Raw genomic sequence first — 27,449 nt, forward strand, 5'->3', positions numbered from 1 at the left:
TATGTGAGAATAAAATGACATGAAGCAATCAATCCAGATAGCATTATATCCTCCCATTTCTATAGTAACAGTGTTCTGGTGTAGGCAGTATTTTTAAGACACAATAATACTGGTCCTCTTATCATCCTTATAGCCTCTGTCAGCTATTGTGTGGATCAGGATGTTCTTGTTTTATTGACATTTAAGCCCAAGTGTGGTAATGAAATACACCACATGTAGTGACTAATATCACTACATACACGGTAAGGATTGTGCAGGGCTAAGTACAAAGAGCACTACATATGTGTGCCACCTTCCTTGGCACTACAGTCCCCTGATTCGACTCCAATTGAAAACTTGTAGTACAATTTAGAAAAATATATCACAGAGTAACAACAGCTACCAAGAAATACTGGAAACCAGAACTTACTCTTACAAGAATGAGGATAGTAATGTCAAGGATACCTGTGTGCACCTTGTCCTTTTAGAATCAATACTAAGGAGGACTGCTGCAGTCATCATTAACATACGACCAGCTCATCATTACAATTGCATTCTCTAATATTCTGGTAGGAGAGTGTATAAGGTAGCCCAAAATTTTGTTTTATTAGCCTTCCCCATTCAGACTCTGCCGGTCGGCAGAGTCTGAATTGGGTTGCTAGGCAGGCACTTTACCCACCCGGCTAGCCGGGTGGGTAAAGTGCCTGCCTAGCAACCCAAAGGTCGCAGGTTCGAATTCCGCCTCGGGCTTGGATCAAAGTACTGCAAAAACCTTGGGGGGTACATTATGGCCACAGAAGCTGATGCGCCAACAACTACCAAATAAAAAAAATAAATAAAAAAAAATTCAGACTGTACTTACCTCTGCTGAATCCCTAATGATGTGAAGGCCTGTAGCTGCCATATAACTACTTCCTATTGTTTTAATTTTTTCAACTTTATGGAAAGCATTTTCAAACAGAAGCTGAAAAAAAAGTTTACAAATATTACATTGCATTACTCATCTTAAATAAATCTGCTTTAATATTTATAGTACATGTTTTATTTTGCAATGTCTTAAAACAGAAACAAATAATATATTTTTAAGAAAAATAAGCATAAGGTTGTGGCCTGTTTGTATATGAAAGTAATTTTACTGACTTCAGATGAACTAATGAAATGTAAGGTATTATACAATTTTTAACCATAGAAGAAAGGATTTGGAAGGGAGAACTTTTAGTTTAAAGTATTTTTTTTTTAAATTTAATAAGTTCATATGTGAAGAAGATGTAACACCTGATGCTTGGCTACTGTACATCCAATGATATGAACATTCCATATTGATACCATTTATCTGATATGCATACATATATATCCATAGTTACGTACAGTTTCACATCTTTGGCACAATATGATGTTATCCTAAATGACTACAGTAATTGTGCATTCCTGATTTCTGTGATCATTCAGAGTATGAACAAAAAATTAATTAATTTATTTATTTATTTAAGAGATGAAACTAGTTGTGCCTTATAAATTAAGAAAGCAAACTAAAGGGTTTTGGTTTCACCTTTGATATCAATTGGCAGTCTCAAGGACAATGCTGTCTTGGTTATGTGTTCTCAGTTTTCATAGTTTTAGTGGAACAATAACTTGTAGAAGTGCTTTTTACTGTGTGGTTCAGATAAGTGAAAAGAGTGGAACTGGTGGGGATGAAAAAGAAAAGTCTATGGATCGAGGGTTCATTTTCACCTTTAAGCAGTATTATTTGAGAAGAACCATGACTCACTCTTGCTACTGATAAGAAGTAATCAACAACTCATGCAGTTTTGGAAGGGGATATATAACATTCATTATGAGAACCATTGCTGTGGGTTGGAAAGATATTAAGCAATCCATTATGAAGGGTTATTAGAGAAAACTTTGCCTGCAGTTTACTACATTACTATGAAGATTTCCAAAAAAAATGCAAGAAAATGTCACAAAGTAAATTTCAGACATGACGAAACACCTTAAACTGGAAGTGGATACTGAAGATGGGAATGAGTTGCTGGAGTCTTGTAGAGAAGACCATATGACCAAAAATTTCATTCAATTTCAGGCACAAATGCAAATTGAAGAAACAGATGATAGTGATGATGAAATCGTCAGTATCCCTACAAAGAGCCTGAACTTCAAACACTTAAATTCATTAAATTCATTTCAGTTTGAGAGAGATTTAGTCCAGTAAAGGAGACATGTCTCAGTTTTTCACTTCAGAAAATTCTCTTCCAATCTGTTATATAATTTATTTAGAATAAATTTGTGTACTGAATTAATTTGACTTACTGTCTCATTGACATTTTGTAGTTTTCTTTTTTCCCAATCACTTCATTCCCTTTATATAAAGGCAGACTTTATCTCCATTAAAAAAAAAATAATAAAACACGCCTGCGTGCTCTGGATTCATAATTTATTTATTTTTGTTACACAGAGCATTAAAACTATGATAAATGAATTAGCTTTCGGCTGGGTGGCAGCCTTCATCAGATTAAAATACTTTGAATGGCAGTTAGAATAGAGATGTACTGCCAGGATGGTACGTGAGACACGTGGTTAATTGTTTGTTGATGTTTGTGGCTGTGACGTATGGTGGTGACGTGGCCAGCGTTTGTCTATGGACAGAATTACTGTTTCTGTGATGGGGTTAAGTTGACAACCACTGTTCCTGTTCAACGAGGTATCCGAGCATTTTATACTTAACGATTCCAACCAGGTGCGCCTTAGGTAATGGTGGGACTTGTCTACAACCACGACATCGCGGTGTGGGTCGATGTCGTGGTGGGTTGTCCAGACATGCTCGGCAATAGCTGAGTGTTCTACATCCACCAAACGGATCGCCCTTTTATGTTCTGAGAGGCGTTTCTCGAGACGACGACCAGTCTCTCCAAAGTAGCAGCTCGTGCAGTCACGGCAAGAGATGCGATAGACCACACCACTCTGTAGAACACCTGTCCCCACCCTTCTACAGAGTGGTGTGGTCTATCGCATCTCTTGCCATGACTGCACGAGCTGCTACTTTGGAGAGACTGGTCGTCGTCTCGAGAAACGCCTCTCAGAACATAAAAGGGCGATCCGTTTGGTGGATGTAGAACACTCAGCTATTGCTGAGCATGTCTGGACAACCCACCACGACATCGACCCACACCGCGATGTCGTGGTTGTAGACAAGTCCCACCATTACCTAAGGCGCACCTGGTTGGAATCGTTAAGTATAAAATGCTCGGATACCTCGTTGAACAGGAACAGTGGTTGTCAACTTAACCCCATCACAGAAACAGTAATTCTGTCCATAGACAAACGCTGGCCACGTCACCACCATACGTCACAGCCACAAACATCAACAAACAATTAACCACGTGTCTCACGTACCATCCTGGCAGTGCATCTCTATTCTAACTGCCATTCAAAGTATTTTAATCTGATGAAGGCTGCCACCCAGCCGAAAGCTAATTCATTTATCATAGTTTTAATGCTCTGTGTAACAAAAATAAATAAATTAAAAAAAAAATGTTAAAATTTTTTTGGTTTCCACACCTGTTTGGTCAGCAACTACAAGAATATTTATGTTTGGTTAATACATCTGATTAATGCACCATTTTCCTAAAATGCATTGCATACGTTAACTAACTGTCAGGTGTGATTTACTGGTAAAGACACCCTAAGAAATGTTTCAAGCACAATAAATAAAGTATTCCAGGGGAACATTTTTTTTTTTTTTTTTTTGCATTTGAACCTAAGTGACCCAACTGAACTACCTAAACTCATAAGTGAACCATTTTTGTTCACTTAGCAGGAGGAGTAATTCATTATGCTTTCCAAGGGTAATTTTTGCCAGTTTCTCTATTTGAAAATTTGAGAAATCTTTACTGAATAGGTTAAAATGAATCTTAAAGTGGCATGTTTTGTATATGATTTCACACAATTACCAGTGGTTTTTTCTTTCATTTATTTATAGTTAAAATTTTATAAACATTTTAAGGAGGTCTAAATTAAAAATGTGCTTTTTATCTGCAATTTTTTTTTGGACAATAAGTATAATTTTTTATTTGATAAAGTTATTACTCAATGGTGGGAACAATAATCAGAACAAACAAAATCAACTCTTTCTCACTGTGTAAAAAGTTAACAAAATCAACTTTTTTTTTCATGCAGTAAAAAATGCAATTTTTTTTTTTTTTAGTAAAATATCAAACAGAATGTCAAAGAAGAAACAGCTTTGCAAAAATTAAAAAAAAAAAAAATTTTTTTATACTCTACTGTAAATTTTAACTTTTGCTGTTATGGTTCCATTTCATTCAAACAACTTCTGGGAAACAAATTTTGAATGATGGTGCATAAAAATAGCACTACTGTAAACTTCTTGAACTTTCCCATAGCATCCCAATATGTTCTCCAGTAACAGCAGCAGTTCCATTGTATGTCTGTGCAATTACAGTAGGAATAAAAGCAACACATGGCCCAAGATCATCCACAAGGCCTATCCACTCCATATGCACACTGTAGAATGGGCAAGGAAAGAAGGCCTAGTGAGTGACCCTGAGTTGCCTATTGTTTTTATCCTTTTAAACTGATATGAGAAACATATTTAAACTAAATCTGTTTCTCCAACTCTGATGTCACCATTTTCATTAACAAACTAAAACCATAGCACATATTTGTGACTTTTGTTAACTATTCATTGATTTGTCTACTATTATAATTGTAGGAATTCTTAAAGGTCTCATCAATCAGAGTGTTGCAATTAGCAGATCTGAGACAGAGAGAGCATAATATTACCCTCTGAGTTCTGGGTTTTGCAGCCCACGCAACACGCAAATCTGCCTGTGAAAATACACTTGAATGGACATAATGTACTGGCACAATATAGCCTTATATGCTGATGCATCATAAAACCAACATTAATAAGAAATGAAAAAAAAGCTCAATAAGTTCTCCATTTTTAACAAAAATGGGATAGTGATCATGCATCAAAATATATCAGTAATAAAATATAATCTGGTTCATGCTGATTGAAGTCTGATGACATGGAATAATTTTTTTGAAAATAGCAATTTCATTTTAAATTATCCTGTAACCCAAAAATGGAAGATTATACACAAATTATGAAATGTAATTCAACAATTTGCATGTGCTTATGTTAGCATTATCATTATGTCTACAATAAATAGATATAGAATAATACAGAATTTCTGGAGAAGCCGCAGAGGGCAATTAGATTGAAAATAGCAATTGGTGGAGGACACTAAGCATTATCCCTATGAGCAATTTAGATGGGATTTGCAGAGTAATAAAATATAATCTACTAGATACCTTAGGGGAGATTTTAATGGAGTGTATAACTTGTCTGCGATGGGGGAAGGAATAAAAGCAGAGAGTTTGGCAAAACTGAAGGATGAGTTGAATAGGTACTTTTTGAGAATTTATGGGAATAATGATAGAGGTTTTTTAGCATATGCAGAATATTGGAATAATATGAGAGAGATGTTTTTTAGCAGATGCAGAATATGGAAATAACATGAGAGAGAGGTTTTTTGGCAGATGCAGAACATGGGAATAATATGAGAGATTTTTTGGCAACTGCAGAATAAATTTGTTTCCTTGCTATTCATCATTATGCCATTTTAATGATAATACTAGATCTAAATTACACAGAAAAATTATCAAAATTTATTTTGAAATGAAATGATTCTCTTTTTTAATATTCATTTAAACTTACCTTATCAAAGTCACAGATGATTTCATTTAACACCTGGATGCATCTGCGTCCTTCATCATTCATTACATTTTCAGTATAGAAGTCTGTAAAATTTGGAATGGAGGCAAACATTACAGCAACTGATAAGTATTTTTTATAGTAGAGATCCTGAGAGAAAAGAATAAATTGGGTTAGTGAGAGACTGCAGCAGGTTATTAAAAATATCTGCAAAGAATTACCTGTACTCTTCCCAAGTTATATGTCCATAATTAGGTTGTTTTGTGAAATATCTTTATTTATAACTTGCCTCCAAAATTAAAACAAATTAATAACATAGCATAAAAAAAACAAAATGATATAACTTTTAAAAACAATACTGTACTGGTTCATTAATGATGATTGGTAAAGGTTTGTTAGTTAATGAACCACATTACTTTTCTGAACCATTTAGTCATCCATTACAATGCCACTTTACTCTTGCTAATGGATAAAAAAAATTTTGCACATATGTATGGATATAAAATTGCTTCATGTTATTGCAAGTAAAGTTATGTAATATAGATAAATAAGGGCAGGGCCGTGCCAACCCTGTGTTCCAGTGTGCAATGAACACAGGTGGTCAAATCCAAGGGCGGCCAAAATTATGTAGAATCTAAGCATAATTTCAATAAATAAATTCTTATCATAATAAACTAACATAAAAATAACAAGCAGCCAAACACTTATCAAAGCACTATTGTTCTTGATAGTTGTTCTGTAAATGTAGTCTTTATTTGTTGACTCAGTATTTGTCGGTTTTTAACTCAAGCTGCTCAGCGAACGACTATGGATATCAATGTATGCATACTATGTGTTTCTTAAATTTCATTTATTTAGACATCCAATAAATAGCTCAATACTTAACAAAACAAACAATTTTTAAAAATGATTAGATAGTGAACCTGTAACTTTTTGATTCTTCATTCATATATTAGTAGTTGTTGAGAGCCCATTATACAGTATTACCTCGTTTAACGATAGGAATGTGTTCGCTGAGACAATTGAATCAAATTTTGGGGAATTATTCATTCGTACCTAGTCGCCACCAACTAAAATTTTTTGTCAGTTATGTTTTAGCAAATATCGTTTACAGAAGTAATGAACTGAAATTTAACATTTAATAGTTTTATTTTAAAGTGCAGTGTGTTACATAAGAATATTAAAAAATAAATTTAATAAATATTATCAGTGTCAAGTTTATTAAAAATTATCTATTTACTTAAATTTAATATTGATGTCAAATTACCCTGCAGCAGGTGAGTTTTCGTAACTGAAAAATGCATGTATATTATTTATTTATAATAGTAATAGAAAATATTTTTTTATATTCAGCCATGCCTAAAGACAGTCAGACTTACCAAAAAACAAAAAGATTTTCCGGTGCGCAATATTGCAAAAAAATAAAATTAAAAGATAAAGAAAATAAAAAATCAGAAGGTGCTATTTTAAAATACTTTCAGTCTTGAAGAACTGTCAACATCTTCAACGTGTCCAGTAACCGTAGCAGAAAGGAGTGAAAATGGCTCGGGTTCCAACGAATAAAATTATAAAGACAACGATGAGAATAAAAATGAAGGTCAAGATAAAAGTAGTGCTGAAAAAGACTCTGCCGGAATGCAAATAAAGGATATTGAAGTAGATGAAATAAGTGATGATCCCGATATGTGGCCATTAAGGCTGTCTAATAAGTTAGTGCAACTTTTAATTCAAACTGAACCTGTACAAGTAAAAAATATTAATTATCCTATTAATGACAATGGGAAAAAATTTTCTGATTCATATTACAAACGTACTTTACCTAATGGGGGAAAAAACCTCAAGAAATTGGTTGCTCTACTCTATATCTTTGAATAATGTTTTTTGTTTTCCCTGTAAAATTTTCGGTTTTCCCAAGGATTTGTTAGCTATAAATGGATTTCCAGACTGGCAACATTTGTCCCAATTTTTATTGAGACATAAAAAGAATGAAACTCGTATTAAAAATTATACTAAATGGATGGATTTTAGAAAAGCGTTAGAAAACAAAAGCATGATAAACTACTATGAGCAAGAAATTTTTAATCATGAAATAATTCATTGGTATGAAGTAATAAAACGGATAATATATATAATTCAGTTTTTGACACGAAAAAATATTTTGTTTGACTCAAATAATGGCAATTTTTTAAAAGCTGTGGAAATGATTTCAAAATTTGATCCAACTATTTCATAACACCTTCGAAGAATACAAAATTCTCAAAATACTCAAACATGTATGTCAACATATCTGGGTGGCAAAATTCAGAATGAATAATTTCATTAATTGCTACCAAAATTAAAGACAACATATTGTTTATGGCAAAATAATGTAAATAATTTTATATAATATTAGATTTGTAAATTTTAAATGAAGTTAACAAAAAAGTAGATATAAGAGAACACTTTTTAGGTTTTTCCCCTATAACAAATTTGACGGGAGAAGGGTTAAGTGCATTTATTTTAAAAAAGTTTAATGAATTAGGCCTTGATATTAATGATATGCATGGGCAAGGTTATGACAACGGAGCTGACATGAGGGGCAAACAATGGTTTGCAAAGAAAAATTTTAAATATCAACCCCTGTGCTTTTTTTTGTACCCTGCGCTGCACGTAGTCTCAACTTAGTGGTTAATGATGCTGCCAAAATTAATTTTGAAACAGTAGATTTTTTTTAACTCAGTTCAAGAATTGTTTATATTTTTTTCTTCGTCCACGCAACATTGGGATGTTTTGAAAAAAACATATTTCAAAATTACTTTTAAAACCAGTAAGCGATACAAGATGGTAAAGTCTTATAGATGCAATAAGGCCATTAAGACAAGAAATTGACAAAATTTATGATGCCCTCTTAGAAATAACAGAAGTAAAAATAAAGATGTTAAATCATGACACCAGTCAAAATGTTTAGCCTCGAAATTAAAATCATTTAAATTTATATGTTCAATAGTAATTTGGTATGAAATATTAAATAATGTGAATGCAGTAAGTAAAACAATTGAAAATCCAAAATTGAATATAAATTCTTGGTTTGATCAATTAAATAATTTATCTAATTATTTACGAAGTAAACGATCTGATAGTGGATTTTTAGAGTTTTTAAATGAATCAAAACAGTTGACCGAAATATTGGAAACCGAAACTAAATTTCCTGATGTCTCTCTTATATGTTGCCGTAAAAAGAAAATTCAATTTGAATCATTTGATTATGAAAATCCAGATGAAGACAAACTATGCACAGTTAAATTTTAAAATTATTTTTTATTTTTCAATACTAGACACAACAATAAATTCTCTTAAAGACAGGTCTGATTTATTAAGAATACATAGTGATGATTTAAATTTTTTATATGACATACATAATTTAAACCATGTAACCGATCAAGAAATTCTAAAATGTAAAGATTTGCAAAATAAATTAACAGACGATATCAAGAACGAAAAGGAGATCGATGTCATTGACTGATGGACGAATTAAAAATACTTAAAAATACTGTATTTTAAAATCAGATTTGAGAGTAACAGAAGTATTAGAGCATATTTTTGAAAATAATTCATGCACCACTTTTCCAAATGTAGTGGTAGCTTTAAGAATAAGTCTTACATTGCCAGTGAGTGTAGCTACCGGGGAAAGATCTTTTTCCAAATTAAAAATTATCTTTGTAGTACAATGTCCCAAGACAGATTGGATAATTTAGCACTAGTCTTGATAGAACACGATTTAGCTGAAAGTTTAGATATGCACAATGTGATAAAAAAAATTTTCAGAACTGAAAGCTCGAAAAGTTCAATTTATTTAATATCAAGTCATTTTATTTCAATTTATTTTATAAGTTAAATATGTAATAACACATGAATTAAACTTTATACATGTAATTATGTTTAGTTATAAATAAAGATTATTATTATTTATATATATATATATATATATATATATATATATTTATTTATGTATTTTTATAACAATTATTATTAATATCTGTTTACGATTTTTTTTTCTTCAAAACTAAGTGATATTTTTTAAAACATACATATCAAATTTTAATAAAATTCATTCCACAAAGCTGTCTTAATGAAATAAAATAAAAAATTTAAATATTATTTATAAATTCTAATCTCGATAAAATATTATTACAAAAAATTTTATTTATTTTTTTGGGAGGGGGGGGGGATTACGATGTTCTGGGGCAGCATGTTTTTCCTTTGAACATGAGCGGCCAATATATATGGCATGGCCCTGCATTAGGGTGTCTCAATTAAAAAATACTAGGATATTGCTCTTAGTTTTAGGTTAAGGCTATTTGTTGTCTGGACCTTTGTTGTTGTATTGGGCTGAAATTTTTAAGCCTGATGTTAAAATTGGACCAAGTATTACCATTTAGATTTTATAATTCTTAAATTTAAATTAAAATTTTGCCTAATCAACTGCTTTTTTTTTTTTAATGGGAAAGTTGTTCCTTTGTTTAGCCTAAAAACAGCGATGTCCTGTGATGTATTTAGGCTAAATCTTGTACCAGAAACCAGAGTCCCTGGCCCTTTTTAACCTAGTATAAATAGTTAAGATGAAAGTTAGGTGAATGTTTTGAGTTGGGAATCATCAAAACCATTGAGAAACAATAGGATCCCTGTAACATGTAATGCTCCTGTTATTCCCCAGTGGCAATGACATTTTCTAGCAGGATGTATTACTGGGTCAGAAATATGCAAACATAGTCTCTGAATATCAATTCAATTGAACAGTTAAGTCATGAAGCCAAAAGTCAATAAAATCAAGATACAGATTTACAACCATACACAGCATTCAAGTTATGGAACATTTTGCAGAATGGTGAACCATACTGCAGATTTTTTTTTTTTTTTTTTTTTTGCCAGTCTATGCCATGTACAGTTAATGGCCATTATCTGATTAAGGAATCATAATATATATTATAATTATGTTTGCATTTCAATAAAAGGTGAACATGGGTGCTAATTAAATGCATAATTAACACAAATATGGAACTCTAACATCAGATAATAACTTTAACATCAGAGAATAAGGTTTATTGGATAAAAGCAATAAACCAAGTTGAAAAGCTGAAAAATAGCTTTAACCTACTTTCATAGATTCATGTAAGAATTCAATACTCTCTTAAGTAAAAGGAAAAAGCCTTAACTTCTGAATAGTGAATACAGAATATATGGATATGGCTAAACCAAGGATTATATGTATAAAGTATTTTTTTAGATAAGTTCTAAATAAGTAGACTTACTCTCAGTTTAAGTCAGATATGCAACAGATTTTCTTGTTAAATCATGGTCAGGGCAGTGCAAGAGGAAACTGTAAGTTCCTCTTGCACAGTTCTGACAAATGCTCCATTAACTGAAGATCTTTTTTATTGTATGAAACTTACAAATAAGCAGTAGAGATTTTTGTTTCCTTGAAAGTTTTACATAACTTTGGAGGAGGTGAAAGCTTTTGAAGTGGGTGGGAGGGAGGAGGGGAAGAAACAGAAATTTAATAACAGAAACATTAGAAGACATCTTACAATTAAAAAGAGAAAGGAAAGGAAATAATCAAATAATTTCTGTGATTGTTTACATATACTTGTGAACTGGAAATAGGAAGGACAGAAGGAAAAAAGACAACATTTTTTTATTGCTTTAAGAAAATAATGATAATAAAGTGTTCATTATACCTTATGGACCTTATACTATTAATTACAGTAAAATGTTAATTATACAGCGCATCAATTAAACAGAAGAGAAATTTAGTGGGTTTTTTTTTAATATGTGCTCATATTTTAGCAACTTTTAACTGCAGTTTCCATGTTCTTCTTCAGTGTTTTATAACTTATAAAACTACAGTAAGCTCCCAATTGACCATGAAGGCTTATCTGACTGTAAATTGTCCATGCTTGATTTCTCTCTCTCTCTCTCTCTCTCTCTCTCTCTCTCTGTTTTTAATTTAATTTTTGTTACGTGACAAATTTAAAGTTTATAAAGCTGCACATTCTCTATTATATTAATGTAGGTTTGTCTACAATATATGACTTGAAGAATTCTTCTCTTTTAAAACAATTAAGAATGCCAAAGATACGAAACCTGATAATGCTGTATAGTTCCTACATAAAGTCTAGCTGAATGAATCTCAGATCCTCTATTGTGTGAAAAGACTTTAGATTCAACAAAAGATTAAATGGTACTGAACTTAAGGCAAGCACCGGATTCAAATTTAAATCACATCACGACAGTTAGAGATCCGGGGAGAAAAGCTGCCAGCTGATCAGCCAGCATCCGAGGAATTTCAATGTAAATTTCTAGTATCAACTGAAGGTTATGAAAAGAAAATGTGCATAATACTGACGAAACTAGGCTTCTTTTAAATTTTTGCTTCAAAAGATTTTTGCATCAGGGAAAGAGTACCTGGGTACAAACAAGAAATGAAAGAATAATAATCTTGATATGCTATTTCTTTAGACCCCCATTGACTGCTGTTACTAATAATTGAAAAGTCAAGAAAATCAAGATGCTTCAAAGGAGCAGTACAAATTCTGGTTATACACAAAAAATGAAATGCTGGTTTTGTTTTAGTTTTTTTTAGGAGCATTAGCAACTAAGGCCATATTGCTCCGGGAATATGCAGTGGTCATTCCCTGACCTTTTCCACATCCTCCGTATTTGGTGGTGACGGGCTCGAACCCCGGTCTCATCAAGAAGCGTGTGCTATGAGACCGGGGTTCGAGCCCATCACCACCAAATACGGAGGATGCAGAAAGGTCAGGGAATGACCACCGCATATTCCCGGAGCAACATGACCTTAGTTGCTAATGCTCCTAAAAACGAAATAACGAAATGCTGGTATGGACATGAAATTTTTAAGGAATGAAGCTGGAAAGACAGGAAAAGTGTTGTTCATTTCAGATAATGCTCCATATTATCTGTGCAATGATGTTTTAAATGAGGTATATGAAAATTTTTACATTTTTTTTTTTTTTTTACTTTCTACTGTTAGCAACAGCCTTTTATGTGGATCAAGGAGGGATTGAAACATTTCCTTCTTCACATGTTTAACACATTCACTTCTGGTTGATGCTTATGTGTGAGGGCTTTTAAATCCACATGGCTGATTAATTCTGCCATAATGAAAAGAAAATCCAAAAATGTCTCTGCTCTCCCAGTCCAGATTGACTCAATCCTGTGATTTCTGAAATTGATTCATTGAGGTAGGACAAACTGGCAGTGAATGTGTTAATTTGCTGGATTCTGCCTATACATGTGCCCCATCTAGAATAATGTTGTTATTGTTGTACTGGGTATTTAGACACAAGGGCTGCTATGGCCATATTGTGCCTTTCAAGGTTTTTGGTATAGTATTACTGTCTGAGGTAAAATCTAGATAGATTTAAAAATCACAGTTAAAAATTAATATAGAGACCAATTTGTTTAAGAAATGTAAAGGATTCTGTTAGGTTTGTATTTTCTCCTATTATCTGCTAAGGTGTAAAAAGGTTCCCTGATATGTGACAGGGACTTTAATGTAAAAAGCCTATTGCTTTCCAGTTATGTCTGTGACAATATGCTTTACTGTGAGTTAAGAGTGACAACATGAACATTGGAGTGGGTCTTCCCCAGTAAATAAGAAGATATGAGTTAGGCAGGTGTGACCAATACATGCTCCAACAAGAATGATCTGGTCTTTTCTACTGATTGTGATACTATAGGTCCATAATGTGGTTTTTGCTTTATCTGCAAAAGTTTGTTGTTAGTTTGGGCATGCCATATTTGCATCCATTGAGATTGACCTGTTATTCATAAAACTGCTCTGAAATAAGTAGATGGAACATTTATTTGAGGTATACAGTTTCAGCTGGGTGTTTTGCTGCTTGGTCTGCACGCTCATTTGCAGGGATCCCTGAATGTGCTGAAATCTAACAAAAGGTAACTGCATTTCTTTCAGTTTACTTAGTACAGATATAATTGTTTTTAAGATGGGATGAGTATATGTAGTTCTAATTTTGTAAAGATGATATTGCACTTTGTGAAACAGCATATATTATATAATTTGAAGATTAATGCAAGTATAAGTTTTTCACTGCTAGCTTTATGATATATAATTTAGCAGTATACAGAAAGACTCCCATATCCGCGGGGGATACGTTCTAAGACCTACCGTGGATGGCTAAAACCGCAGATATAAGCGAACACCTGCTGACCCTATATATAACATCATTTTCTTGTACATACATACATATAATAAAGTTTAATTGATAAATGAAACACACAGTAAGACATTACCAACATTAAATATGGTAAAAATAAATACAGTAGACTCTCGATTTACCGGGATTGGATTAACCAGGACACTTCATTCAAGACTCCAAATTAAAAAAAAAAAAAAAAAACAACCAGAAATCATAAAATTCAAGTAATAACTAGAATAGGTATAAACAGATATTTTGCAAGTCGTAAATAAGCGTCAAGAACCAGCGTTATAAGTCGTCACTGGGAGATTAGTGTACCTATTATCTTGCAACCCCCCACTGTCTTCACACCTACCGCTCAAAACAAACATAAAAAGAGAGACCAAATGTTTAGTTTGATTTAGTGCATCATGTCGATTGTTGTGTTCCGTCACACCGCAAAAGGAAAAATTTTGTTTCGTTATTTATGTCAGGGATGTCGGAATTTTTTTTTTTTTTTTTTTAGAAATTGTGAAAATGATAGGCGAACACAAAAGTTGTGCTTTCAAATGAAACAAAAATGTGGAATTATTCAAAAGTTTGAAAACGATTCATCCGTTAAATCTTTAAAGAAACATTATAATGTTGGTGACCAAACCATACGCGACATCATAAAAAATAAAGGGAAGCTATTCGATTTAAAATCGACATTGTAAAAAATAAAGGGAAGCTATTTGATTTAAAATCGACATTGTAAAAAATAAAGGGAAGCATCGTATTGGACACATGAGTAGTACGTGTTAAGTGTTTTTTTTTTTTTCCGTGGTTAACTGTGAGTAACGAATCAGCGGATCATCATCATCATCATCATCATCAGCCATTTTCAATCCACTGCAGAATGAAGGCCTCTCCAGCAACTTTCCAGTTCCTTCTGTTTTGTGTAATGGCCATCCATTTACTTCCCACAAACTCATGAATTTCATCTATCCATTTCTGCTTACTACCCACAAACTCATGAATTTCATCTGTCCATCTCTGTTGTTGTCTTCCATGTTTTCTTCTAGCTCCTCTTGGGTACCATTTTGTTATTTTCTTAGTCCATCTGTCATCATGTCTTCGAGCTGTGTCCTGCCCAAGACTATTTTAGTTCTTTAGTTTTGATAAGAATGTCTTTTACTTGAGTTTGCTGTCTAATCCATGTGTTTCTCTTCTTATCTAACAGTCTGATTCCCAATATAATTTGTGGATATGGGGGCACAACTATAGTTGCTACATTCAGTAGGAAGCTGTACCAAGGTAACACTGTTTGGGAAAACTGCTTCTGCACCTGCATCTGGTTTTGACATATTATATTTATGAGAATTCAGAGTAGTCTTGCACATGAGCTTCATGAAGTTGTATAATGTTATGTCTTGCATGGAATCACTTTCCACTTTGAATGAAATAGTTATCAAAGGTGTGTAAGCATTAAAACCATGGTGGAATAGCTATAATATTTCTTGATGGATTTTATCAAAGTGAATATCCAAACATTAAGCTAATTCTTGCAGTGTAATAATGCATGTTTATTTGCCTTGGGTTTATTTCTGTAATTCAATGTATGCTGCACATCAAAGAGATATATACAGACTCTGAATTGGGTAAGTTCTAAATGCACTCAGAGCAATTCTGAGGGCATTGTGCTGAATCATAAGGGCATTGTGGCGGGGGGGGGAAGGATAAATAATTAGATACACTGCCTTGGATTCCATGTGTTTCTTGATTAAGAAAGACACAGTCGTTTGGTATGACAAGCTCTGGGAAAACAAAAATGAGAGTAAGAGTATGTTATAGGCTGAATGATGAACAGTCAAACAGATATATAGGATTTTTTGGCTAACTGCCTCAAGTTTTGTGACTTTACTTAAAAATCTTAAACAGCCAACACTTCTAATTATTTAGACAAAACTTGAGAACAAAAAAAGATAAAGATGCTTTCCAGATGTTGCCTGTAACTTGTGGGTTGGTCACTTACACAGTAACAGAACCTTTCTGAATTATTTGATAACTGATTTCTGTACAGCCATCTGAGAGAGGCAAGAAGAGAAAGCAATACTCTTAACCTGATTATCAGCAGAAACCCTTCATGCTTCTAGATCTGAAAGAACTAATAGAAAAAATCCCTAAGAAAAAAGAGATATTTTTAATGGGATATTTCATTGCAAGAGTAGGAACTGAACAAAATAACAAAGTTATTGGAAGATTTGGAGAGAAAGAGACGAAGAACAACGGAGATAGACTATTCGATCTTTGTGAACAGTTGACTTTGTTCAACCTGAGAATAAACAACACATTTTTCCAACACAAGGATATCCATAAATATACTTGGTCGCAGTAGACAAGACAAATTAGATCAGTTATAGATTACATCATTTCAAAACATTCAAGGACATACATATTGAAAGATGTCAGAGTTTACAGAGATGCCGAATGTGGATCTGACCATTTTCTTTTTAAAACAACACTGAGGTGGAACTGGACAACCAACTTGCAGGGAAGGAGAAATGCTACAAGTGGATCAATTTAAAGTTGAACTACTTCAGGACGACAGCATTAAAAACAACTTCACCTGGAGATTGGATGCTGCAATTAACATAGAGATAGAAGGTAATAATGAAAAAATTTATGAATATTTAAAAAATACTGTAAAAGAAATAGCTCATGAAATCATAGGTAAAAAAGAAGAGCCAAGGACCAAAAAAGAACTGGATTACAGAGAAAGTGAGAGCTGCTGTAGAGGAAAAGAAACTTGCATATCAGAAATGGCTATGTGAAAGGAATGATACATATAGGAACATTTATGTTGAAAATAAGAAAATAGACAATCGGTTGGTAGTAGAAGCAAAAAATGAGGAACAGGAAAGGAAGTGTGTGTGACTATTAATAGCAAATCGGACTTCAAGCGATCAGCAGAATCGTGGAAGGTCCTTAAAAACTTGAGAAAACTGAATAAACACAACGCTGGTTTGCAATTAATACCTTTGAAAGATTGCATGAAGTACTGAGGACTTTTAAAAGAAGACTGGGAAGAGTTCAAGACAGTGGAGGATTTCGGTGTGGAAGACACTGGCTTAAAAGTTTCTGTTAGGGAAGTAGAACACTTACTAAAGGTGGGAAGGAATGGCAAATCACCTGGACTTGGAGGAGTTTATATGGAACTTCTGAACTTCTGATACAGAGGAAGAGGAGTGCTGTTTTGATACAAAAATTGTTAAATGGGATACTGAGAGGAGAAGAAATACCGAAAGAAATGACAATCGCCCTTTTCCAATCGCCATTTATATCTAGTGTAATATATCCTGGATATATTACATCACTTTATAAGAAGGGCGATTGGAAAAGCTGTTCAAATTACAGAGGAATATGCATCCTGAACCCACTGTTAAAGATTCTTGGAAAATGGATCAGGAATCACTTAGAAGCCAAAACTGAGGTGTCAGAAGAACAAAGTGGTTTTTCAGCCGGGAGGTCATGTAAAGGCTATATCTCAACAGTACAACAGATCCTTTAAAAATGTCAATCAAAAGGAAAAGAAATCTTTATGATTTTCATTGACCTTGAAAAGGCATATGACAGTGTTCGGCGCCTCCGTAGCCGGGTGGGCAGGAGCAGCAGTGCATAGTACACTCTTCTTGATTAGACCGGAGTTCAAGCCCGTGACCACCAAATACGGAGGAGGCGGAAAGGTCAGGGAATGGCATCCTCCGTATTTGGTGGTCACGGGCTCAAACTCCGGTCTAATCAAAAAGCATGTGCTACGCACTGCTGCTCCTGCCCACTGGCTACGGAGGTGCCTGTAGCAGTTACTAAGATGTTTATATCAACTAAGAGATTATTCACTGTTTAGACCTAAATGGATATCAGATGAACTGATAAGACTAGTGGCAGAGAATAAAAATGCATAGCATGATTATAAATTATCAGGCACAGAAACCTACAGCATGTACAAACTAGTCTACAATCAAGTCACTAAAGGAGTCAGGCAAGCTAAGGAAGATTACAAGAAATATGCTAAGAATGCAAGAAAAGTAGCAAAGACTTCTTTGTTTATGTCAAAATTAGAAGAAAGGGATGAACCACACACTGGTCCACTAGATATAAATGGCATGACTACTGACAATCCTGTTCAGGTAGCTGACTAACTGAATAAATATTTTCATCATGTTCATAAGTTTTTAGAGATTAGGATACCTGAAGTACACCAAGTTATAATTGGGCGTTAATGGAATCTATGAAATTATTTTAAAAGAAGCAGAAAAAGAGAAAATCTTTAGCTGTCATTACAAGAGCATCCTTCAGGGGAGGTCCCTACAGACTGGATATGTGAAAATGTCTTTCCACTATGAATAGGGGAGATATGGGATAATAAGTTATTGCATATCTATAAGCTTGATTTCTGCTCCATCAAAAATAATGGAGTCAATGGAGCAGAAGTGACACAGGATCATCTTGACAGGAATGCATTATATGGGAATCCCAGCACTGATATTTTTTAATGGGAAATCTTTTCTATTTCAGTAAAGCTATTGATATTGTTCCACACAAAATTCTGCTGTACAAATTGGAGCAGTGTTGCATTAGAGGAACTTTACTGCTATGGACAAAGGGATGGTTGAGTGGCTGGAGATAGAGAGTGGTGTTATTAGTGGTGATTGCTGTTCACCAGAGGCATAATTTCCACAGTGCAAGGATTAGCAAAGAGTAAGGTCCCATGAAGACTGGGGGGGGGGGGGCGGCATGAGTCTATCCCAATAATTAACATGTACGAGTAAACCAATCCTTGTTTATTCAAAGTAACTTTCTCCCATGTCCATACACTGCATGTAATGATCACAAAACGAGTGGAATGACTGACTGGGGGAAAGCCATGATTGGAATATCATTCGATATTCTCGTCACAGCTCTTTGAATGGTGTCAACATCATAAAAACAACAGCCTTTCAGTGGTACCTTGAGCTTTGGGAACAAAAAAAAGTTGCACAGGGATTAAGTCTGGTGAACGGGGTGGGAGTGAAGGTACACAGATTTTTTGCTAGCCAAAAACTCCTGAACAATGAGAGCTTTGTGGCTTAGTGTGTTGTTGTGCATGAGGAACAAACCACCATCTTCTCCATACTGAGGATGCACATGACAGATTCTCTGCAATAAATGTTTCTAAACAACTAGAGAGTAGGCAGCAGTAACACTTTGGCCATTGGGCATGAACTCTTTGAGCACAATTCCCTTGCCATCGTAGAAATTAATGAGCATGGTTTTGATTTTTGACCTTTATTGATGAACTTTTTTTGGCTTTCAGGGATTTTTCTGACTTCCACTCTGCACTTTGTCATTTGTTGTGGGCCATACTGAAAACAACATGTCTCATCACCCGTATCAATCAAATTCAGGAAGTTGGCTTACTTTCAGTGACCTCATGAGTTCTCTACAATGTTCAACTTGTGCCTGTCACTGATTATTTGTTAGCAAAAGTGGAACAAGCCGTGCACAGACTTTCATTTTTTTCAATATGTTCAAATGCCACTTGAACATATGTACACAAGACAGACAATCCTCTCCATATGCTTGCTTCATCATTTGAAATGTTTCCATTAACTTTTGCCCAGTTGAACACTTGATGTTTGCCTCTTTGTTCCATTGTTCAACACAGATACAGGAGAGATGTGCAGTTCAGCTCACACTATGTTCTGAAATGGCAGCAATTTCCACTGACCTTGACTGCGGTGCTCAAGGAACACTCACTCTTTCCTTTCATGTTTACTTCTAGTATATGGCAGCACCAGAACTTGTCATATAACATCAGTCTCATTTTCTCATTGCTGCACTGTGTATCAAACAATAATAGTAGAGATCCATCACACATTATTTCTTATGTTTCCAGTAACAGTGCCTAGTGTTGTAAGCTCATTTATCCCCAAAATGGGAAAAGACTACAAAAGAAATTCTATATGCATACCAGATTAAGTGATCTCACTGTATACTAGCTATTTGACATAAGAAAGCCACCAAAATGGACTTTAAAGAAATAATTAGTGATCTTGCAAATGAAGATAAGGAACATGAATGTTTAGAACCAAATTTATAAATCTTTTATAGAACCTAACTGTAAGTTATAGATTATTATATTATTTATTTTGATGTAGTAGCGTTTAACAGTTTTATATTTGTTAATGTTACTTAACATGTACATAAATAATGTTTTTACTTTTATATTTGTTAATCTTGCTTAACATGTACATAAATAATATTTTTACAAGTTTAAACAGAGAGGAGGGGCTCCTTTTAATGGTCTCTCGTGGGGGCTCTCAAAAATTTTAGATATGCCACTGCTCTTCATGAATCAATGCTATTAGTGGAGGCCCTCAGGATTCAGTGCTGGGTCCCTAATCATTTTCAATATTTATTAATGATATTGATGAAGGCATATCAAATTTAATGTCTAAATTTGTAAATCTGCTAATGATACAAAGGTTGGCAGGGTAGTTAATGACAGTAATCAAGGTATACTACTGCAACAAGACCTAGAGAAACTAGGCAGATGAGGCAAGAAATTACAACTGAGGTTGAGCATTGCTAAAAAAAAAGATCTAGAGGTAATTGTACATTCCGATATGAGGTTCTCTGAGCACATTAGGTTTTCTTTTAGCCATTAAGTCATTGATAGCTGGAACAAGCTGTTCTCGAAGGTAGTTGAAACTGACAGTTTGAATAAATTCAAAGGTCAACTGGGTACTTACCTGTGTGAGGAGGGAAGCATATAATTTGTGTGTTTTTTATCAACTTGGGTTTTTTTTTTTTTTTTTGTCAGTGCAGCAAAAGCCTGTGGCTTCTTTGCACTATATGGCAAATACTATTACGATTACAACTATTACACCCTGAATAGGCTGCTAGAACAGCTCATAAGATTCTGTCAGTGATATACAGAAACTCTTTCAGCAGGGACAAGGAGGTGATTATTCTGCAGCAAAGGCAATGTTAGGCTGCATCTTGAATACTGCATATAGGTCTGGAAGACCTCATTTAGGAATGAATGCAGAGAAGAGCAACAAGATTAGTTAGGGACATAAAAGGATACTCTTACCAAGAAAGGCTTCAGTTCTGCAAATTGCAGCATCTGCAGAAAGATCTGATTGAAGTGTTTAAAGTCGTTAAATGGAAGTAAACTAAATGCTAATTGCATTTTGACACATACATAAAGAGACATAAATTTAAATCAAAACAGGATGATTGCAGGATAGCTGTGTGAAAATTTACTTTCAGCCAGAAAGAATTGTTATTGATCGTTGGAATAAACTTGACTGGTGTTTGTGGAAGTGGGTAGTTTGAATAAATTTAGGGAAGAATTAGACAAATTATTAGAGTAGATGGACAGATGTGAATTTTTTTGCTAATATTGTCATCAGCTTGCTTCCATGCATCATTTGTCACTAATAATAATATTAAATATTAAGTTCTCATAATTAATATTGTATGCAGTTTTCTTAAAAACTGTGAAAGAAAAGATACACTTAAAATCAAAAAGTGGATATAAAGTGAAGGAAAAGTACCTTACCTCAGAATGTTTCAGATCTCTCTTCATATAGTAATCTGCCACATGAGCAGGAAGTATATTATGAAGTAACATTCTGTTAACTAATTCCATCATATGAGCCTCTTTCTGCTCATCGTGAAGATGCTTTTTCCATAAGTAATCCAGTCGGCAAACATACTCAATCTATAGTAAAAAAATACTGTGAATTCAAAAAAGTGTGCATATATAATATTAATTGTAAAAGAATAAGAGAAGTTTACCTCAATATGATATGTAGAACACTTCCATATGATACTCTCCAGAAATTAAAATGAATATAACATTACAGTAAAAAATTAAATTGAAAGCAATTAAAAAATTGAAAATATTACATTACAGCAAGAAATAAACTGAAAACAATTAAACAAATTGAACACAATAAAAAATTAAGTAAAAAATTAACTAAAAGAATTTAACGTAAATTTTACAAAATTATTTTCAAGCTGACAATGCTTTTCGACCATATATTGTGATCACAGGAATGAAAATTACAGAATATGTGTGAGCATGAATCTTAAATAGGGATTATTTGTCTTTGCGCATGTGCATAAAAGACCACGAATTGGAGATTAGATATGGGCAGTAAACATTAACAGAATTCTCGACGGTTTCTGCAATTAATAGTCTCATATAATTACATTGAACACTTAAGTATAAGTAAAAAAAAGTTATTTAAATGTTAAATTAAAAATTTAACATTTTTATTTTTTAAAATTTTAACATTTTTCATTAATGGCATGAAAGGCTAATTCTGATGCTGCTGAATAAGAAGCACGAACTGAGGATGCATGCTGTTTAACATGGTACTGTAGCTAGAGCCTTTGCCACCCGGGGCAGTCCCTAAGTTTGCTGCCCCCCTCTCAATACACACCAAAAATACTACAAAAAGTCAAAACGACATACAGTGAAATAAATTAAAACACTATGTTTATTTTTGAAGTAAAACTTTTTTAATTCAAACATTCTAAAATTATTTTCTTTCTTTTCTGTTAATTAAGTAATAAAAATTACTAAGTTAACATATATAAAAGAATCGTTGAAAAACAAAATTGTGTCTCATATGAAAAGTGCCGCCTGGGGCAGACTGCCCCCTCCACTAGCTACGCCACCGGTTTAACACAAAAATTCAGAGTGAAGCACATAGATCCTTGATAAAAATGAATCGCAAGCACCACAAGAAATGTATACCAGATAATTTATTTGTGTTGTGAATGAGGAAAGGACAGAATGATTGTTCAGTATAGTGTGTAATTTCTGTATTGGTCTGGCCACAATTTTAAATTCGGTATCTTTAAAGGGTCGGTTAAGCTGTTTGTGCCTTTGATGTTACTATTGTTAGTTGGTGTAGTTTTTTGTATCCTATCCTTAGCTCGTACCCTAATTCAGTTTATTGGGGGGGGGGTGTAACTCCTATTTAAGAATCTGCTGGTTAATATCTGTATTTCTGAGCCCAAAGCAGATTCCATCATTGATTATTTATAAGCATTGAGAAATTTATTAAAGATAATAGATCTCTTGTAGGTGAATGGGTGATAGCTGTTATAATGCAGAAGCACTGGTGTTTGTTGGTTTACAATAGATGTTAAATTGGATTTTATTTGTGTCCCGAGTAAGCATGAAATTTAGAAAATTTAATGACTGAGTATCCATATTTTCCCTTTCCAATGTAAAATTGAGCCTAGGATGAATATTATTAAATAAATGTAAAATGTCTTAGATAAGGTATATTCGGGTCAAACGGTACCTGGGGTTTCTTCATTCTCTGTATATGTACATTGCATTGGAAACAGAACACTGTGAAACCAGAGATTTAAAAGTGTGTAGGTCATGGGTAGTGTAAGATGTTGTGCCCATTGTTCCTCTGACTTACTGGCCACCAGGCCCCTATTGGGAACCAACGTTGCCCATACCCCACTATGTGGAGGCTAGCCAGGTGTTACCAGTAAGTGATACTCTGGCAGATCCTGCCACCTACTTTCCTGGGATTTCAGAGGCAAGGACCTAAAAAAAAAAAAAAAAAAGTTTGAAATGAATGTGGTTGATTTAGGTAAGATTTCGTTAAAGAGTGTTGCACGGGGTTGTACACTGAAAGGACGAGCTCTAGGAGCCTAAAAGCTCGAGCAAAATTTTGTTGTAAATTAAGTTTGGATGCGTGGGGCGAGCGCTGTGTAAGAGAAAGTACTGGGAGGGGTGAAGTAGGAAGCATGAGGGGTAGATAGTGAAGGTGACCCACATTTTTTTTTTCAGTGGGGAATGGCCATGCCCCATCAGAGTGAAAGTTTGGGGAGGGGGAGAAGAGGGAAACCTTTCCCCTCCAGGGAGTTGGAAAGAAAGATCCACTCAAAGGAGAGTGGATTAAGAGTTGCCAATAGGCCATCTCTATATCAGGACTATCATAGTGATCCATGTCCAGGTCTTGTCCATTTGAGGGGGGGGGGACTAGGCCCGTCCGAGAGTCATTAGTAGTGAGAGGTTCGGAGATAGTCCAGTATTCTGTGGGAGAACAAGATTCTGTACTTGGGCCCATTGTTAGAGTTTTCGTTGGTGGAGTGGGCTATTTGTTCCTTCAGGAGCAGAGACGTCCTGTCTGTGCCTTCCTTTGGGGCAAAAGTGGGCTATTTGTTCCTTCAGGAGCGGAGACGTCCTGTCTGTGCCTTCCTTTGGGGCAAAGTCCCATCTTTGGTTTCATGTTGTAGTTTTTAAAATGGTTTACTCTTTAGTTCTTGGGGAAGGGACCAGAGGGAGCCCATCCCTGTGTGCTTGACATCAAACTGGTGTCTGATGTCAAGTACACAGGGATGGGATGAAGTCTGTCTGTTCCGACATGATGTTCATGGCTCCCATGTTAGGGACCCATGACCCTTGTATGAAGAGTCCTTGATGTTGGTACTGGCTGTTGGGATTGTGCTCTGTCCTCAGTTCTAATATACAGTGGTAGTATAAGCCAAGATTATAGCGGTGGGTGGGTCCTCCTTCTGTAAAAGAGTTCCTGTGCGAAGTTGGTAAAGGCATTATAGGTCTAACTGGATTCCAGGAGGTAATGCTCTTGGTCCTTTAGATTAAAGTGTATTTTGGTAATTAGTACTCAACTTAGGTCTTCATAGATTGGGCAAGTATACATTAGGTGCTCCCAGTTCTCTGGGAGCCTGCAGGAGCATAGGGGGTTGTCTGTTATTAACTTTCCTCTGATGGCGCCATGTTCAGTAGGCCTGGGGAAAGCCAGACCGGGATTTCTGGATGAATTTTTTTGAGGTCTGGAATGAATTTTTTGGTAATGGCACCCTTTGTGCTGTCATTCCAGTGTTGCTGCCTGAGGTCATACTGTGTTTGCTGTGTTTGAGGTGAAGTCTCGGAATGTGGTAGCCTTTCCTCTGGTCAGGTCTGTTAGGATGCCAGATCGCACTACCTCCAGGTCCAGGGGAGAATCCCCTCCTAGGCCTGCAGGCTCAAGAGGTTGCCAGTAATATTGTCCTCTGGATAGTTTCTAGCTTCCATTGATTGGAGACCATTGTGGTTTTGTTGTACCAGACTGAAGCAGCATATGTAATAGTGGGTAGATAGACCATCTTGTAGAATAGACTGAGAGTTCTCCTTTTGAGACCCCAGTCTTTCATGGTAATCCTGGCAAACAGTGCTGCATAGTTTTTAATTTTCCTCTGCAGGTACTTGAGGTGCAGTTTAAAAGTAATCTAGCAGGAGACCCAGGTATTTAACACATTGACTGCCACATCGGCCATAAATGTCCAACACCATTACGTTTTTCAGGAACCCACGTCGGACATATATTGCCGATACCCGGCATTTGAAAAGAGTAGCCTCCGGCATTATATGGGATGAAATTTGCATGGCGCTATGAGAAAAAATAAGCAAGTAACTGGTCATTATTTAAAAATTCTTTATTATTACAAATTTTATAATTACAAAATTATAAAACTGTAATTATATTTATTTTGATTTATGGCGTTATCCAAAACACTCCAAACACGAAAAGCTGACAAACACAGTCTGGGCAATACGTTGAAACTCTTTTCCCCTTTCTGCTAGCAAATGATCTTCCTTCCGAATCTTTCAATTTTGCGTAACAAAAAATGCACATCCTTCTAGCTTTCTTCTTGTTTGCATTGATTTTTGTCGTTAGTATAAAAGTGTTAATCTTCGCTGGGGAAAAATATTTTCTGATATTACAGCTGCAAAACATCTATCAGGTGTTATATCTTACTGAGCCTGTCCCCTAGAATAGGGTTTCACTATCCCCAGGGGCTCAGTTTAGCATTGTTTAGGATTTGGGATGCATCCCCTTCAGTCTCGGTTTGGATTATTAGTCCCATGTGTCTTGTCTTTCTAATGATTTTATATGGGTATTCTTCAGATCAGTGGACAGGTTTGTTATTAGCGATTCCTTTATTTGTTCACTTGGTTGGGTGGCGGCTGTAGTCACTGGTTTAAGCAGGACCAGATGTGGTTTTGGGTTTGTAGTATTAGCTCTTGTTCGGTTTTTATGATTTGGATTCCTCAGTGTGTCTGCGTATGTAGGGGCACACTGTGGCATTTGTTTGCCCCTACACTGCATGAATGCAACTAATTTGGCAGTATTTACCTCCAGCTGGTAGTGGACTTTCAGAAGTACTGTTTCCAGTTTTGTCCAGAGTCCAACAGGTTGCCACGGAGAGCTGTGGTAATCCTATTTGTGGAATCCTTTAGTTTATTATTATTTATTAGCATTAGTAGAGGCATATGATGCAAGAAAGCAAGATTATGCAGCACCAGCCAAAAAAAAAAACCCTTCCACTTCACCCCTCCGTTCGTTCGAAATACCTGTCCAGCTGAGCCTTAAATTTATTTAGGCTATCAACTTCCACAACAAGGGATGGAAGTCTGTTCCACCAATCAACTACCCGCTGGCTAAAGGCAAATTTCCGCACATCTATCCTACATCTGACTTTCCTCAATTTGAATTTATGCCCTCTCAGGTGATTATTCTGAGCAAGAGGAAGAATCCCATCAGCATTCAGCATGCTCAATGCTCAATGCGTATGGGATTGAGCATTGAGCATGCTCAAGCAATTCAGGGCTTTATACACCTCTATCAGATCACCTCACTGGTGCCTAGTCTCCAGACACTGTAATTTGCAAAACCTAAGCCTTTCTTCGTAAGAGCAACCCTTTGTTCCATTCACTAATCTTGTTGCCCTTCTCTGTACTTGTTCCAGCAGCTCTGCATCCTTCTTGAAATGAGGCCTCCAGATCTGTATACAGTACACAAGGTCTGGCCTGACCATTGCCTTATACAAGGGAATAATCACCTCCTTATCCCTGCTAGAAAAATTCCCGTATATCAGTATACCATGAGCTACTCTTGCAGCCTGTCTGCACTACTCAGAGAACTTCATATCTGCCTGCACAATTACCCCCAGGTCCTTTTCATTCTCTACCACTGTCAGTGTGGTACCACAGAGTTGATATGTTACTCTGGGATTACTGCTTCCCATATGTAGTACTTTATATTTGTCAATGTTAAACTTCATTTGCCATCTCTCAGCCCATCTGCTCAACCTTTCCAGAACCTGTTGCAGCAGCATAGCGTCAGCAGTGTCCTTAACAACCCTGCCAACCTTTGTATCATCTGCAAACTTGGACATTAAGCTTGATATACCATCATCAATATTATTTATAATACAAAAACAATAATGGACCTAACATTGAACCCTGAGGGACTCCACTAATAATATTAGTCCACGATAAGCAGTGTCCACTGATTACCACTCTCTGTCTTCTCCCCCTCAACCACCCCTTTATCCATAGCAGCAATTTGCCTCCAATGACACACTGCTCCAATTTGTGCAGCAGTCTTCCATGTGCAACAGTATCAAAAGCCTTTCTAAGATCCAAGTATATAATATCAAAGTTATTCCCTGCATCCAGTTCTTTTGTG

At 35.2% G+C, this 27,449-nt stretch overlaps 1 protein-coding gene across 1 annotated transcript in view; it reads right to left on the reverse strand.

Moving 5' to 3' along the window:
• LOC150082819 (adenylate cyclase type 2-like) overlaps positions 1–27,449 on the reverse strand; it is an 85,998-nt gene that overhangs the window by 9,805 nt on the left and 48,744 nt on the right. The window contains exons 5-7 of the mRNA XM_090378291.1: positions 21,500–21,661; positions 5,717–5,863; positions 842–943 (exon numbers count right to left, since the gene is read on the reverse strand). Of these exons, the coding sequence (XP_090234417.1) occupies positions 842–943; positions 5,717–5,863; positions 21,500–21,661 (411 nt within the window). The remainder of the gene's footprint in view (positions 1–841; positions 944–5,716; positions 5,864–21,499; positions 21,662–27,449) is intronic.

Source organism: Mastigoproctus giganteus, chromosome 7 (genome assembly GCF_048544385.1).
Source record: "Mastigoproctus giganteus isolate SK-2022 chromosome 7, ASM4854438v1, whole genome shotgun sequence".
In the NCBI taxonomy this organism is placed as follows: Eukaryota; Metazoa; Arthropoda; class Arachnida; order Uropygi; family Thelyphonidae; genus Mastigoproctus; species Mastigoproctus giganteus.